The following is a 17,708-nucleotide window of genomic DNA, read 5'->3' on the forward strand; positions in this document are numbered from 1 at the left end:
ATACTCTGTACTTGGGTATAATGAGCACAAAATCCTCAATTCTTAATCAAGGAAGTCTCACTCACAGTGAAATATTGTATTAATAAATCCATTTTATAAACAAGGGAGTTGGAGTATGGGATGGGGGCAGAGCATGCTAAAAATGAGATGGAGTGTCAGCAGCAGACCTGAATACAGACATGGGAAGTCTGACCTTCAGTCTCCTCTGCTCCTCCTCCTCCTCCCACCAGACCACACTGCCCCAAACATGCTCTGAAAGCCATGGTAAAATATAGCCATGATCCTATTTCTAAGTAAAGGTTTCTCACAAGGCAGAAAGAGGGCTTAGTTTTAACTGAAATAATAAGATAAATAAACAAGGAGATTTGCTTTGACATTAACAATCACTACTCAAGGGAATCTGTGGATTCACTTGGTTTGTCTCTAAGGAGATTAACCACTGCGATAGTCATTTGATCTAAAAAAAAGCAGCACTTAGTACTCTCCTAGCTTAGCTACAAAACATTTAACAATTCTAAAAAATACTGGGCAGAAGTCCAATTATTTAAAGTTCTACTCTAATTCTAGAAACAGCCAAAAAATTATGCAAATCCTCCTCCCCCTTCTCTCAGCCCCAAAAAAGCAGAGGAAAAGACTAGATGGCATTCTGAAGCTGCTCATAGTCCATTTAGCTGGAATTGCTTTAGCTTTAGAACATATTCTTGGAATTTCTAAACTATTGCTTTAAAATTTCATTTTAAAGAGAAAAATGAATATTTATCTCCAGTGCAATATTTTCAACCAATTACAAGGAGGCTACTGATCTTCTAATAAAGCCTTAGCATCCAGAGACAATGTATTTTGTTGGGGTTTTGAGTTTGGTTTTGAAACATGAGCACAGCTGGAAAACAAGACTTCCAAGTGACCTCTGTTACGCTGCAACATTACAGGTGAATTTATAGGAAAGACATAGGGTAGTTAATCTTTTACATACAAAATTATTTAGGTTATACAAAATTATATTGGATGATAATGTTCAGGACTATCAGGACTGCTTTGCCTCAAGGCTTCATGAATTCCAGTTTCTGGGTAGTTTTAGGTTCTGGGTCAATGTCTGAATTTTGAGAGAGATCAGGAGTTAAAATGGAAGTATTCAGTGAAAAGAAGACTGAAAAAACAAAAGTCCAGCCTTATTGATATTTTTTGGTTGAACTGTATTCTGTCATGTTTATCTATAGGATTGGAACCCAAATCACCTCTGCTAATTATTTTTAATTTGACTTTAAGACTGCCTTTTCTTTGGAAAGAGCACAGCCATCTCACTGAAACATCTCATTCTTGCCCAGTCAAGTTGGACCCTTAAAGAATTCAGGATCACTTAAAAAGATCCATAGTGAACAGATCAGGAGGATTAAAAGTTTGAGATGCTGCTGAATTGGCAAGGGACTCACCTGCTTTCTAGTAATTGCCAAAGTGTTGCCTTGGTCTAATCAAAGATGAAAAGGCATAGACATATTTCCATTGTCTTAGTCCATTTCCATGGACCAATTAAAAAATCACTAACTAAAAGATTAAGAAAAGAATGTTACAGCTTCCCATCCACAGCTTTGTCTGTGGCCCTTCACTTTTTACTTCTTCAAGATCCAAACCAATGCTGGCATGAAGCAAGGATTCATCTTGCTTCTGGCACATTTTCCCATTGAAATTGACTTCCGACAAAAAATAAAAAGTAAGATTAACTAAAATGGCCAGTAAGCTCTATTGAGATATTCAGAGATGAGCTGTTCTGAAATTAGCTAAAAATAAAAATAAAAAACCCAAATCAAATAAAGCTATATATTCTGACCCTTTCAGACTGACAAACCTAGACCAGTTGGTGCCTCTCCCTCTACTGTACTGATCAGAAAGTTTGAACAAAATAGGATCATTAAGACCCATCCAATGCATAAGAAATTAAATTTGCATCTGCATATAAATGGAAAACAGATTCATTTTTTCCATAGGAAAGAATCCTAGAGTCTCATGGAAGTTTGATGACAGATTTTTTGTCAAAGACCCAGACATCCTAAGCATGTAGAAACACAGGGATTTACATGGGAAAGACAAATAAAAATCTTCAGCCCTGAACCCAAATATTGAAAAGAAAGATATGAAATCCCCATAACAGATAAATTATCCACTGACATCTGCTAGTAGGGACTATTTCTGATCCCTGGCGCTGATTATCCTATACTCACAGACACATTTGATCTTAGCTACCGTAAAATGTTACCACAAAAGCTGTTTTCACAGCAAATTACATTGTATAAATTTATATAAAGCCATTAAGGGGTTTGCTAATATTCACATTAATGAGGAAATAAATAGGTCATATTCTATTCACAAATTGATTTTAAAATCTTAGTTTACAAACTATTTTTGCTGCCTCTACCAGTGAGTAAGACACCAAATAGCTCCTATTCAGAGTGTAAACCTCATTTATCGTGCAGCGGATGGGCCTTAGTGACTTGATATATTTACCAGCTTTCAGAGCAAGGTTATTTAATTTTATCTTATCTATTTATGTATGAATTTATATTTCATGAGAACGGCTTTGGGATCTTAGGACTAGCCTACTACCAAATACGTCACCTGATACAGTTGTCTGCTTGGAAAAGCAGCATGTAGATGTGTAAAATTACACTGGTAAAATCAGAAAAACTTTTCCAAAGTAGAATTGTAGAATGCTGGATTGATCTGGGTTTGCTTGGTTTTTTTTGATCCTTCCACTTTTCCAGTCCTCACAGCCAACAGAAGAGTCTCATAGGCAGAGACACAAGAAATAAGGTAAAATCTCATTATAGAAAGAAGAGGAAAAAAATCGAAAAGAAGAAAAGAAGAACAGAGAATCAAGAGGACTCAGAGAGACTCCAGCCAATTAATTCCAAAGCTATAAAGTTAAATTAATTACACACATACCCACCAGTCTGCACACCTGCACACTCACATGCACACACAACAGAAAAAGGAAAAGAAAAACAAAAGACTTCCAGAATTAGAATTGTGACATCATGGCAATGGTTAAACCAATTAACAAAACTGAAAGAAAAAGGAGAGAAGTGTAGAGCATTGGTTGTTGGAAAAAGGCTCTGTTCCCACGGTAATTAAATACAACAAGAATATTACTGATAAGATTGAATCATAATTAAGGAAATAATAAAATAAAAAAGGGAGAACAGAAAAAGAAAAAAGGAAAAGGGAGATGAAAGTAAAGTTATGTCACAAGTTTTTTATTATTAAATCAAACTGAAAAAAACACAGAAAATTAATGAAGTGGAAATGAAGATATTGCAGCAGGGATAAATTCCCGTCAACTAATGTTTTTTCACTGTCCTCTAGGTACCAAGATCCAGAATAGGTGGAGAAACTTTAGCAACTCCACTGAGCTTCCTCATTTCTCCAACACTCCCTCCCATCTGCCTGTCCCAATGAAACAAAACAAAATTCTCCCCAGCATTTTCTCCCGTTCACCATTACCTGCCGCAGGTTGCGTGTCACTTTAACGTCGTGCCACGCGTTGTCATTGAACTTGCCATTGACCGGCTCCACAATGGCCTCAAAGGCCCCAGACCCCAGGTTAATGACCAACGAGACCGCACCGTCTTTCAGGGCCAGGTTGACATAATCCGCTGACTTGCCGGTGTGCAGAATGAGCCCGTTGCGTTGCCATGTCTTGAAGGAGAGAGTGATCTCATCGCTGCTGCTCTGGATGGGGTTCTGCGACAGGTCATAGCAAAGGTATTCGGAACCACGGAAAGTGGCCATATTCTCATCTCGTGCTGGAAAGGAAGGGGAAAAAAAACCTATTCAGCAGTCAGCCAAGAAGAGATTTAAGGTTGTCATGAAATTTCTAAGCAATCCCACAGCACTGTTTACTGTACAGCTATATATCATGGCATGCTAATGGCTTTACAGATCCTTTTCTAATATGACTATCAAGAGAATTAACTTCAGGGTCCTCAGTACTGACAAATTTCACTGCTGTGTTTTCAGCTTCACTGCAGCACTGTCACCATAGGGACCATTCAACAGTATGCAGTGAAGTCTAGGAAAAACATTTAAGGACTGCTAATAAGGCACTTCACATCCTTTTTGGGAGAACGATGCAAAGCTCTACTATTCTCAACACGACCACCACATAGGTGTCATTTAAAAAGCCTTCACCATTTCCCAAAAATCAGCATTTTAGATTCAGCACTAATACCATCTAAACTTATTTTAACCCATCTGACAGGCAATTTAAGAGACACATCAGAATATAATCCTGACGGAGCTGCCCTTTTTTTCAACTGAATGAGAGACCAAGCAGGCAAGAGAGCCACATGAAGTGTCCTATAGACTCCTTCTCCAACAGTATGAGGGAAGTCCACATAAAACATTTTGTCCACAGATGTAAGTAATGTTGCTGGCAAACACATCTGAGAACTTTGCCTGTCTGATCACCTTGTCCAGGAAATCTGTACTAGAAAAGCACATATTCTTCATACAACAAAAATAAACACCGGGGGATTATTCACAGCACATGACATAAAATATTCCTCATTAGGAAAAAAAATCTCCTATGTACAGAAAGGAAAGCCAGTACACTAATTTCTTAGCAACTGGAGGCAGCATTTGAATATCATAAAAATCCTTTGTGTGAACTAGAAGTCTGCTTCCCAGTACCTGGTGTTCCAGTCCTTCAAAGCCAGTTCTGCTGCCATATTGCACTTATGTGACTTGAGCCAGTTGCATACCCCGGTTTTGTCCAGTGGAAGAAGTGTAAGACAGTGATAGGAAAGCTTGCAGGAGGGCTGGCTGTAGCCCATTCCTACCAGTGCCATCTGGGGGAAAAGGGTCCCCCCACTCAGTAACGCAGCACCTTCCTGACTCCCAGCTGTGAAAGTAAGTCTGAGCAGTAGATAGTAGAAGCAGTCAAGCTATCATTGCTTAGAAGTTACTGCATAAGGCAAGGGCTAGTCCTATTTCCGTTGACATTAATAGTATTTTTTTGTTTCATTTTGTCTCATTTAGTAATCCTAATACAGATGAGACAGAATTTATTAGTACAAGACTGAAAGGAAAACACTTGCTGTCACAGCCATTCTTGGAAAATAACTACATAGTAAAATCTATGCCCTCAAAGCATAAAACAATGGTGACAAAACAGTACAGTGTTGCACCTTGTACATGTATCACTGTCAAGTGATAGGTCTGCTTTAAGCAGAGCCTTTTGCGGCACTATGTGTGTTCGTACTTAAGTAAGCAGACCATGTGTCTATATACTCCTGCCAGCAAACAGGAGTCAAATTACTCCATGCAGCAATACACGCTGGGAGCCAAGTGGCTCAAAAGCAGCTTTTCAGAAGAAGACCTGAGGGTCCCAGCACACAAGCTGAGCACAAGTCAGCGGCACTTGCCCTTTCAGCAAAGGGCAGATGCATCCATGGCTGTATTAACAAGAATCAGCCAGCAGGTTAAGGAAAGTGATTCTTCCCCCAGTGGACACTTATGAGATCACATTAGGGCTGTTCTGTCCAGTACTGAGTTCCCTCGTATAAAAATGGCTTCAGCACACTGGAGTGAGTCCAGCAAAGAGCTGCCAACACACTCAAGGCACTGAGGTAGGTGAGGTGTATGGAGAACCTGAGAGAACTGTGTTTGTTCTGCTTCAAGGAGAGACAACTCAAGGGAAATCTTAGTGTTCTCTGCAATGACTTAATGGGAGACCATAGAGAAGACAGGGCCAAATTCTTTTCAGAGGTCTGCAGAAGAAGGATGAGAAGCAACAGATACAGCTGAATACAAGAAATTCTCATTCCATACAGAGGAATGTTTCATCTTGAGGATTGTCAAACACTAGGAAGGGCACAGAGAGACTGTGAAATCTCCATCTTTAGAAATATTAAAAACTTGATTAGGCACAGTCCTGAGCCGCCTGCTCTAAATGGACTGTCTCTGAGCTAGTGGTTGGACTACAGTCTCTGGATGTCCCTTCCAAATTATTTGGTTCTGTGATTCTATTCTGAATACGTTTAACTACTAGCAAGAAGTGCTGAATGTTTGTGTCGGTGTTAAACCAGCCTAAGCACAGAGGGTTGCTATTGATTGCAGTTCTGGAAGTCAGAGCCAAGCACTTAACAACCCTTTCCCACTTTGATAATTCCCCTGCCTAGTCACTCCTGATCCATCAGAAGAGAAAGTGTTACAATCAAGTTAGACACATGCTCTATGTACCTGTGGGAAATTCCCATCAAATAGCCAGTGAGGGCAGGAGTCAAACACAATCATTATGAGCCTTTTCCCCACAACTGTAGATGTACAAAGCACTGAATACACATTTGTTGTCTTTGGGAAGGGGGGCATGATGGGTTGATTGTTCACTCAGTACAAGAAATATTACTAGGGCTCATTTACCCTTTCTCAGTCACTGAAATGAAATCTTACTGATGTACTCAGTACAAAGGAGAAGGCCAAGGGCATATTAGAAATCTAAACAGTAATTTAGGGCAACTACTGCATACTCATCAAAATAGAGCAGAGCAAATTCAAAGAGATATTACTCTGACTTGTACCACTGGTTTTAATATAAGGTGCCATCAACCTCTGCATGCAACAACATCATCTGCCTGTTCCCTCCAGTCATCTGCTGCTGACCCTTATTACAGATGGGATTCTGCACCTTATCCATCTTTGTATCCTTCCTGTTCATAGGAGAATGTCATTTATTTCTGTTTCATATTTTGTTATGGGGATTTTTTCTTCCTTCTATGGCTGCTTTGGACAGACATTCAAATTTGCAGATCACCACACACTAAAATCTCTCTGGGGTTCACTGGGCAATCCAAATTCATGCCTGTTCAACACACGTCTCATAAGCATAACTCCCAAGGTCAACACACTCTCTCTAAAACTGTGTTCCCCAAATCACTGATTCCTCAACAGTTTACCAGTGGCCATGTGGATGACTGGTTTACCAGTCTCATGAAAAGCTTCAGCGGTCAGAGCCTAAGCTGTGCCCTGAAGAGCTTCACTGCATATTTCTCCAAGCTACTACACAGTAACCTGTGTCAGGCCACATGAAAGGCTTTTTACCAAGCGTGGTTTCTCCATACTGTCCAAACTGTTAGGATGCTCTGACATATATGACAGCTCTAAACAAAAAGCACATGAAAATTACCAGAGGGCATGGAGGTGGAAAAGGGATAGGTTCTCTCCACAACGAATGAGGAGAAAAAAGCCCTGAGTAGGCTGCAGGTCTCACAGTATTTCTGTATACTTTCAGGCACAGTCTGGTGATGCCTGGAAGACCAGAGAGTAGTGAAACACTTGTTATTTGCTAGCTCAGGATCCTTGTGCACCAGGTTCCACAAATAGCACTGTGATATTTAGGGCTTCTATATTCCTTAAACAGTGGTAGTGTACCAAAGAGCTTCTGCACAGCAACACTGCTAACCCAGAAAAGCTAAACTCAAGGCCCAACTCAAAGTCATCAGGAATCCTTGGTTTATGTTACATGAAGCAACAGATCAAACCTTGATTTTTCTGTGATGTGAAACCCTGTATATAGTAGGTGGTGTTTACTGGAACTGATGATCTAGTTGTTCAGGTGTGACAATGCAACTGCATGAAATAACATTTACTTAAAACAGAATTTAGGATATGTTTGAAAACTATTGATTTATGCATCAGTTGCATGATTTCATTTTTAACTCAGTTAATACTAAACAGATTTGCAAAAATCAGAATTGGAAAGCAGGTTAGCACATGTAAACAATCAAATATTCCATTTCACTTGTTAATATTAATCTAAGTCCATTATTCGCTTCCTAACTCTTTCACATAACTAAATTCACTGCAGCAGGTGGGATTTTCAAAGATCCAAGACCTGTGAAAAATTCCACATTCAGACTTAAACCCTTGACTTATTCAAGACTCATAGAAATCACCAGAATAGAAGCAAAACCCAGAATCTTCAAACTGACTTACACAGACCTTTTCCTCAAAAGAATGGAGATACCCATGACTTTACGTGGTAAAATGTTACCCTTTTCTGACCAACTGCTAGCAGACACACCTAGCATATTAAGCAGTTACCATAACCCCCCCACTGCAAAGCCATTTTTGCAAGTCTCAAACCTATACCTGTTCAAATTCCCCAAACAATCATCAGTACCTATTGTAGGTTGATAGCAAGAACAGAAACAAAAGCACTGCAAATAAGTACCTAAGCCAAGTTCCTGGCTCTTCTCATCCCTGGTGAAACCCCAGAGCTTGCTGAGTCTCAGGTTCCCACGAGAGGTGAAGACTGGGGATCTTTCCATATACTGTATAGCTATACTGCTTGATCAGAAAAGCCAGATGGTAATTTTAGCTTCAGTTTTTATGTGCAATGCTGTTGCTATGTGTTCCTGTCAGAGCTCTTTCTACAAAGGAGGACTCAAATATTCAGAATTCACGGCATCACTAGGAGGTAGGAAATCTTGACAGTTTGATTTATGTCTGAGGAAACCAACGCACCAACATTTAATGGATTTATTCATGGCCACTGAGAAAAATCAATAGCAGACAAAGCATTTGAGTTCAAAAGCTCCTATCTCCCCATCCTGGGCTCATTCCAGAGGTTCTCATACATTTGTGGAGGGAAACCAAACTCCTATTTTTCTCCAGTCCTGCTAGGAAGTCAACCTAGCTAAGATGTGAAGCAAAGCAGCCTCCAAAGTTCTGGATGATGTCTGAAAATAAATATTTCATGACTGTGAAGTTGAAAACAGCAAACTCTAGAAGCACTAATTCTGCTCAGGGGCATGAAATTTAATATTCAACAAAAGCAGCATCTCATGTAACAGGATTTTTGGCCTCAAACACAATTAAGAAATATTTAGAAAAATATAAAATGGGCAGTGACTTTCCTGAAGTCTCCTGAAGAAAACTTCAAGTAGTTCTCCTAAAACCAAGAGTCAGCTGCTCACTTTCTCACCTTGTGTCAAAACCCACTACATTACAGGTGTACTCTGAGGCTCTTCCTATCTTACTGGGGTTTGGTTTACAGTCAACATCACAGCATGTCTTCTGCTAGTGAAAAAAGCAAACTCTCTGCACTGTTTCAAAATTAATAACCACTCCATTGTTCAGTGAGATTTACTTTACCTGAGCGGTTTGCTGTGCTTTGCATAGAAGAGCTGGTGCTGTCTGATAATCCAGGAATGGTCTAACACTGCCATGCATCAGGCTTCCGCCAAAGCAGTGTGCATTAATGATGTAGGCAGCAGAACAACTGGGTAGTCCCTTGATGTTCTGCCAAACAGAGGTCAACAAGGAAAATAGTATTTACAGGAACCTTTTCTCCCTATCATTTAACAGCTCTCTAACTTTGGAAAATCCTACAGTTATACAACATGTCTTAAGACTATAATGCTTCCAAAGTTGGCCACTAACCATAGAATTGTTATCAAAATAGAGGACTACCACTAACCATGGCAGGAGGAAATGAAAACAAAAACAACCCAAAAACCATCAACCTCACTGTAAATCCAGGACATCTATGAAAAAATATCAATGTACTCAAAAGGTATCGTGGATAATTAAGTTAGCTCATTAAAAGATATATGAGTGTTACAAAATACTGCTATGCAGAAAATCTACTTGCACAGAGGAAAAAAAAAAAAAAGAAAAAAAGAAAAGCCAGAAGTTCTCACTCTTGGCACTAGTACTGCTGGTTGAATGATGGACCCTCCTCACCTGAGGCCATGCTCATGAAATCAGTAGAGTATTACAGCAGAGCTGTGAACTTACTATGAATCTGAACTTACTGCACTGGGGCATCGGTTGTGTCTTCAGTAGCATGACATTTAACAAAAGGAAACTAATTTATTTCTGATGGGATGACTGACTAATATTGTGATCCCAGCAAGTAATTGAATTGGGTGGTTCTGGGAAGAAATTTTGTGACAATCTTCCTGTACTGCTGAAATTAACAGTTATTCCAGCTTGGTAACTATATAGCTGGATATGGACTTGACTAAACATCTTTGTGCCAGTGGTTTATCTTTTCCTCCTTTCTACACTAATTCTTACACCATAAACAATAGACCTAAAGTTTTAAAATTCTAACTGAGCTGTAGGAAATTTTTTGACCCAATTCATAACGTCGTCTGGAAAGAATAAATTCTACATATGAACCACATGAACTAAGCAGGAAGTAGACTTAGAAGTTGTTCTAGACGACGAGCCACAAGAGATCAAGGCATCCCAAGGAATGGGGCAGCATTCCAGTCTGGGCAAACCCCCATGAACTCTACTAGGAGCTAATTCTGTTCTGGACAGAAGGGTTGTCCTGGGAGTCATCTATAATAGCTATCATCCTCAACAACGTTACACAACGTTATAGAACAATGAATAATTTATGTTTCAAATCACTTTCACATGTATTTGATATTACCTCAGAAGTTAGGGGAGGAGAAACTGTATGTCAAACATCACATAAAATGAGTCCACCAGCACCTCTGAAGGACAAGAAAGGTGAACAATTTTCATCACCCTCTGAAACAGTTGTCCAGTGACTGAATGCTGAAACCTTAATTGAAAGCCCTCAGATGCAGTCAAAGCAGCTCACCCAGATTCATGTTATTAAAACAAAGCTGGATAGTTTAGTAAAAGTCAGGTTGTTATTTTAAAGACATGGTGACAGACTCCAGTAATAGCTAAACAGCAGATTACTGCATCCTCCATTAAATTGTAAAATCCTCGTGTTGCATTCCTCCTCTCTAGCCTTTGGACAGGAAAAATAATACATACAAAGAGTTGATTTTCTTTCTGGTCTAATCATTCTTCACACCACCTGATTGAATCAGTGACACCACTCATCAAACTCACTAATAAGATCCCATGCTTTCTCCCTCCCAAACACACTTTTGTGCTCTCAATAGTCAAAAGCAAAAATTGGTTTGAAAAGTCTTACAGAGCTTATTTAGTTACTTAAATACATTAGAAATAGTGCACGAAACATTCATCAGTGCATGAAGCATCTTCCAAGCATTACCAACAGTGATACTGATCTGTGGAAGCTTTGACAGACATATCACATCCTGCATTGATACTCCACAAACTGTAAAGTAAGAACATGTAAGTCATCTTAATGTCATAATGAGATGACTGAACTGATTGCATTGATAAATCCTTAGAAAAAGAATATTACTTCAAACCTCAAGGAAATTATGGAAATAAATTTTCAGAAGAAAAAGAATTTTTGCTGTTGGAAAAAAAATTGTCTGTAAAATCATAGAATGATGTTATAATGGAGAAAATTAAGTACTCAGCTGAGTCCCACAGTAAAGAAAGTAGTCTTCCAAATGCTTACTAACTTTAAACCATTCTGGATAATGTTACATTTTTCAGAAATAGTGTCATTTATTGTTTCTTCAGGCATTCTGATTCTCACCTAATATGTAACTTGGAAGCAGAGAAGAATCAGCACAATATCAGAAACAGTGTAGGTAGGAATTAATGCAAGACAACATCTCTCATCATGTTTAAGAGATGCAAAGAGTAACATTAGTCCAGGAGCCCACAGCAGAGGTGAGATGAACTCAACAGTCAGTGTTATTTCAGTGCCAAACTCAAATTTTCACGTAGTGTAGCTGCTCTGATCTTACACAAAAAGCTCTATCACTTCACCAGTAAGAGCAAAGGAAACATTAATATTACACCAGAGAACATCAAGTGCCTAGCATGAATCATGCCCTCTCTGCTGTTATCTGCTGCTTTACACGTTACCCTTTGAGTCTAAAGGAGAATGTTTGCTAAAAGGTCCTCAAATTTAAGCCCAGAAGAGATCAAGGAGACTTGGCAGTACAATGAGTGTTCAGGGGGTTTTGTCAAACCTAACTAACCTATTATTTCCCTGTGCAGCAAAGCTGTTAATGAAAACAGGAAGAAGATCTGCTTTCCCTAAAGATATTGTACGAGAGCTCTGGAGCTGCACGTTCCACCTCTGATTGTGGTTGCCTGTGTCCTTGAATGATGCTCTCTGGGTTGGCTCCAAGACAGAAGAGGCTCTGACCCCCGGGACTGCAAACATTGCCTAAGAGGTCCAGAACCAGCCCTGCAGAGTGACTTAGCTCACCTGATGAATTTGGACCACTACACAGCAAAGACAGAGAGCAAAGGGAAGGAAGAGGGATAACAGTGCCTTAATCTTTAACTCAAAAAAAGGAGAAATTTCCTCTAAGGCTCCTGATCCTCAAAACAGTTGACATGTACTAAATGTATAAAGCAGTTTCCATATATCACTTTCACATATGTGATAGAGCTAGTAGTCTGTTAGAAATATGACTGCCTTAAATTTCTAGAATATGCACCTATTAAATATACAGTTGAAGTTCATATCATCTAAACAAAGAAATATTCACACAAATGAAAGCTATTTTGCTTCCCCACACTGGAAATCTCCTCTTCACTCAACAGTATATTGCTGTCCTTTAACAAAATCTCTTCTGAGACCAAAAAAAGTAAATCAGATACATCACACAAAATCTCCTACTTTGTCCACATATTTAACACAAAGGTTATTTAAACCTAGATTTGTCAATAATACGATCCACAGACTCCTTACTGACTCTCTAAACCACATTTTCTGTCTTCATCTAAAGGGAAACAGAAAACAAGTGTCTGGAGAATTTGTTCCAATATCACACAAAAGAGCTGAAAAATGCAATCATAAAGACTTTTTTGCAAAACTGTTTTGATTATAAAAGTACTAGTACTACAATAATGAAAATTAATAAATAAGATGACATATGTCTACAAAAGATTATAGCATATGGTTGGCAACATAATTTTTTAAATTGCTCACCAGAATTGATCTAAATGACAAACTAGAGATGTGGAAGTCAGAACACAAGCATTTTATCCTCAACTTTGCCACTGATTTAACGTGCAACCTGAGGCACTTAATTAACTTCAGCTGTCTCCATCTGTACCACAAAGAGAACAAAAATACAGGTTACTTCCTTGAGACCTATGGGAAAAGAATGCCCTATGAGTTTAATAAAACTTCTCTGCAAATCAAGAAATGTTCCATAATTGTGAGGAAAAGCCACATGCCAATCCAGTGTATATGCAGTGTACAATGTCCTAAGCATACTCCTCTCCACCTATTTTTCATTGTTCGCTAAATATAAACAACTGTACTGGTAACAAACACTGTACTGGTATCAGTGAGTGATGTTGCATTTTCTGCCAAAGAAACCATAAAATCCAGATACTGGTCTGACTGTGGCACTGTGTACTTAGAGCTGTGATGTTATTTATGCCCTGATCAACTGGCCAAAGGGACTAAAAAACCAATCCTATGCCAATGTCTTCCTTAATCCAAAATGAAATTTAAAAACTTTGGTTTACATTTCCTTAAAAATGCATTTCTTTAAAAAAGAGTTCAATTTTAAATAAAAGCATGAAACATGTTTATTTGAAATGAAAGAAGCTGAATAAATCAATTTTTAAAATAATTTGCCTGAAAGAATTTGATATAGTCATATAAATTCACAATTTGTTTTGGTTGGACAAAGTATATTTCTTTTCATTTCTCTGAACAATTTTTCTACTCTCTCAGCTCCAGAAGGTAGAGAAAAAGCAGGGTGTTGCTACTAATTCTGTCAAAAGATACTATTATGATGAGCTGGGCATAAGACCTCCCCTATATTCCTCACTGCTAAATATAGGTGAGGGCAATTCTTTATGTAATTCTGCTGTACTTGCTTTTTCTTATGCTTTTATTTCACTCTGCATTTCTTATAGTTTTCTCATTTTCCTGGTGCATCATTCTAAAACTTAAGGATGCCAGTCTCTGAACACACCACCCAGTAGAAATGCTTCCCTACAGTCTAAACATTCAGCAAAGTGCAAACTGACAAGAGAGGGAGAACATCACAGCACAATGAACATAAAATTCAAGATCTAACATATTCACCAGCTCTGCTCTCATATAGACCACCTCTATGGCTGGGTTGGTACCCAGCCCATCTGCCCCTCTTTCTAGAGTATATGTGAGAGAACAGGAGGGTAAGAGTGTACAAACATACAGCTAAGCTCTCAATTCACCAGCTTCTTATCTTATTTATCTTATTCTTAACCAAAAGTGCTATCGTTTTATACATACCATGTTTGGGTTTTTTTAATGAAGCAACAAGCAACATTAGATTCACCCCCTGAGAGATTTACTCTTCTTCAGCAGCAATCTATATCCAAGTTGTAATTCCCAATTCCATGTTATCCTTACCCTTCTAGCCTATTAAAAATCAGAAGTCAAACACCAAATAATAATCTGGATGCTAAGTATTTAGACCTGTTTAATACTGTATGCAGATTCAAGAGCACTAATATTCAGCTAATGAAATAGAGTGCACTTGTGGCATTTTTGTTCTTTACCATACTGAAGACAAGGTCTTTCCTAAAATATTCTGACCTTAGTAAAGAGCCATAGAGCCGTACCACTAGGAAGAAGAACATTAGGTAGCTATCACAGTCTTCCCTACTTGTGTGGTATGATTAGCCCTGCTTAGGGAAAAAAAACAGGGGGACTGTCAGGGGGAGTCTTCCAAGACTAACACAGGAATGAACAAAAATTATTTACACCAACACTGAGAGAAAGTTGAAAAGTGCATTCAGAACAAAAGCTCACAGAAGGAGCCCAATAGAAGGAGAAATTCCTGCTTCCATTGAAGAGCAGTATTTTAGAGAACTGCTGTAAGAACGCAAAAAAGGAGCAGGAGGGAGAGAGGCAGCACTGCCAGAGGTGAACGTGTGCACTGCTGCGTACCCACAGGCCTGTGCTGGCAGCAGCCTTCCAGCAAGCGTCGCGCTTACTGCTGAGCAGGGAGCCCCTTGGGCATCCTTCCAGAGGAAAGTGGAAGTAGAAAAATAGTTACTGCTAATCACTGTAATAACACAATAATGATCCACAAAATTATCCTTTTCAATACCAGCGAGCGGTATTGAGAGCCATGCCCATGGGAAAGGGGAGATGCGAAAGAAGGTGAAAAGCAAAAGTGAGGTGGAAGAGAGATGAGAGCAGAGCAGCGCATGAGACTGGTATCACAGAGGCTCAGTAATGTCAGCTTCTCACAGCTTCTGTATTACTGGACAGTGTATTTGTGCGGAACCCCGGTACTGCCAGGATCACAAAATACACTGCCAAACACTACTGCTGCCCTTCATTTATGCTCGTTGTGAGATATCATTAAAACCATTTATGGAAGTAGCAATATCCAAACCCAATTTGAGGCAGAACAATTCTTCTCAAAACAAAGCCACAGGCGAGAGACTGTTACAAGCTGGTAGAGTAGCTTTGACCAGTAATTATATAGGGGCAAAAATGTGTGCATTTGTATGCAATGAGAAACAGGTTAGGCTCCTGCTATGTCTGTACAGCAGCCAGGGCAGTGGATGTGTATATGCAGCATAGGCAAGACAGTTGCACAGCATGTTTCTGTGTAAGGTAAAGTGCATCTGAACAAACACAATATATACACATAAAGAGGAGATGTGCCCTTTGTTAAAGCATGAAAAGAAGCAGGCCATTAGTGTGAAATCATTTACACATCTGAGGGTAGGAATGAAATGCATCGCCCTCATGTAACTTCAGAGCACCCACACATAAGGACTTACATGCACACATATGTACACAGAGAAAATGAATGCATGTGTGTCTTGCCCAGGTGTTAGTACTGAAGTGAATGCACGCAATCTCAGGGCGTAAGCACAGATGTCCACGGTGCGTGAGGATGTGAGCGTGGTAGAAGCATAGCAAACTCCGGCACTGCGCACAGGGGCGAGAGGGAGGGTGTGCCAGTGTTTCTGGCGCATGCTCCAACTTCATCCTGGGCTTTTTCCCTTCCTGATTTAGTTTTTTTTTCTGCGGCAGAGCAGACTCCATGTCTACAGGGAAGGTGCTTAATGAGTCAAATCCAATCTCTCGAACGCCTTATCAGTTGTGGACAGGCCTGTTTCTGACAGCTGACCTTTCCCACTGCACGCTGCTGAAAAACCCATACACCACACACAATTAACACAATGCTGAAAACACAAAGCTGAAGGAAGACTGTAGATCGTTACAGACAGCACTACATCAGAAGGAAGAGAGTGATGCACATAAAAATGACAGAAAGCATCTAAACAAGTGTTTCAGTCCACCTTATTTTGTCATGCACACATGCTTTATTACCGTCTTTACAGTTTGGCCATAGCAAAGCTATGTGCAAAAATAAGGCCCATGTAAAATAAGAGAGGAAAGCACAGAGAACGGGGAACCTTTTTGTGAGGTATATCATGACATTAAGGCCACGCACAAATAAATACATCTCAGTAAATATATGCAAAGCTGATAGAAAGAGCTAAGTTTCTTACTAGAAAACAAAAGCACACAGAGCAGAGGAGATGACAAAAAGTATCAGCCTGTCCTCCTATACTTCTGCTGTTGTGGAACTAGCTCTTAAGAGAACATAGATTAATACATTTGCTAAAAAATAAACAATGTGCCTCAGCTAGAAACATCAAAAATAATATAACCTATCAAGTAATCCATTCTAAATAAGGAGGACCATCCCATGAAGAGTGCAACTCCAGTTCCAAGTAAGAAGGAGACTGCTTCTCTTGGGAGGCACAAACACCTAAAGTGGATGGTCTAGGTACCTGTCCAAGGGATTTGCTGCCCAGGAAAGGCTCAGAGAAAATCTACATGTTCTCAGCTCTGCTGCCACCTGAGCATCCGACTTGGGCAAACCATATACCTTACATTTTATGAAATGTCTCTTCACTATCACGATTTTCTACAATAGTTACATGCCACCAGCATGCTTGAAGATCAAGACTAACATATATGAGATTTCAAGAGCAGATCCTAGGCACACAGGATTCACATGCCAATTTGAAAAAGTAGACGTCCATCTTTTGTGCAGTAGTCTCCCTGTATGTGCAAAAGAACATGGCCTACCATTATCAATGTTTTGGGGTTTTTACTAATACGGCATTGCAATAGCAGAGACACTAAAAGGGACATGCTCTTTGATTTTAATAATTCCTTGCATGCTCAAAATAGGAGCTAGATGACACTGAGGAAAGTTCACAGAATAGAAGTTTGCCAGAAGCTCCACAGAAGTCATCTGGACACAGCATCTAATTAATCTAGACACTTGTAAACTAAGAGATTAGACACTTGAAAACTAAGCATGCTTTTGAAGATTTTGCATGCAACCCAGACAAGACTGACAGAGGAGTGGGTTAAAAGGTACAGAAAGTTATCTAAGGTCAAAGAGTGGTAGAAGCTTAATAGCAGTGCAATAAAAGTTCCAGTTTCCCATCTCTATCTGGTAGCAGTGCTAATGAAAAGAAAAGGTATTTACACAAAAGTACTCCAGCTAATCACAGGAAGTGTACAAATCTCTTCAAACCTCAACAAATAATGAAAAAAATAAAAATAAATATTCGCTATGGTGGAGGTTTTTTCTATTTAAGTGAAAAAATTATACTGCAATTGTAATTCTTTCTTAGTTATTCCCATGTGGTCTTTCAATATATACATATTATATGCATTTATTTCAATGCAATAAAAATTGATGCTTAGTATATATGGCAATTATCTTTACTTATCAGCTCACCTGTTTTCATAAATTTCTGAAATTATCTATGCTATTTGGAATAACAGATAACAGCTA

The 17,708-nt window shown here is 39.2% G+C and overlaps 1 protein-coding gene across 19 annotated transcripts in view; it reads right to left on the reverse strand.

Moving 5' to 3' along the window:
- The window catches only part of NRXN3 (neurexin 3), a 1,012,014-nt gene that overhangs the window by 727,910 nt on the left and 266,396 nt on the right, over nucleotides 1-17,708 (reverse strand). For 18 of the 19 annotated variants that reach the window (XM_027638371.1, XM_027638372.1, XM_027638389.1 and 15 more), the window contains one exon: nucleotides 3,496-3,797. In XM_027638371.1, the coding sequence (XP_027494172.1) occupies nucleotides 3,496-3,797 (302 nt within the window). Of the gene's footprint in view, nucleotides 1-3,495; nucleotides 3,798-8,224; nucleotides 8,321-17,708 lie in introns of those variants that run through there. The other variant, XM_027638382.1, reaches the window with a different exon arrangement.

Source organism: Corapipo altera, unplaced genomic scaffold (assembly GCF_003945725.1).
Source record: "Corapipo altera isolate COAL_440 unplaced genomic scaffold, ASM394572v1 23, whole genome shotgun sequence".
Classification (NCBI taxonomy): Eukaryota; Metazoa; Chordata; class Aves; order Passeriformes; family Pipridae; genus Corapipo; species Corapipo altera.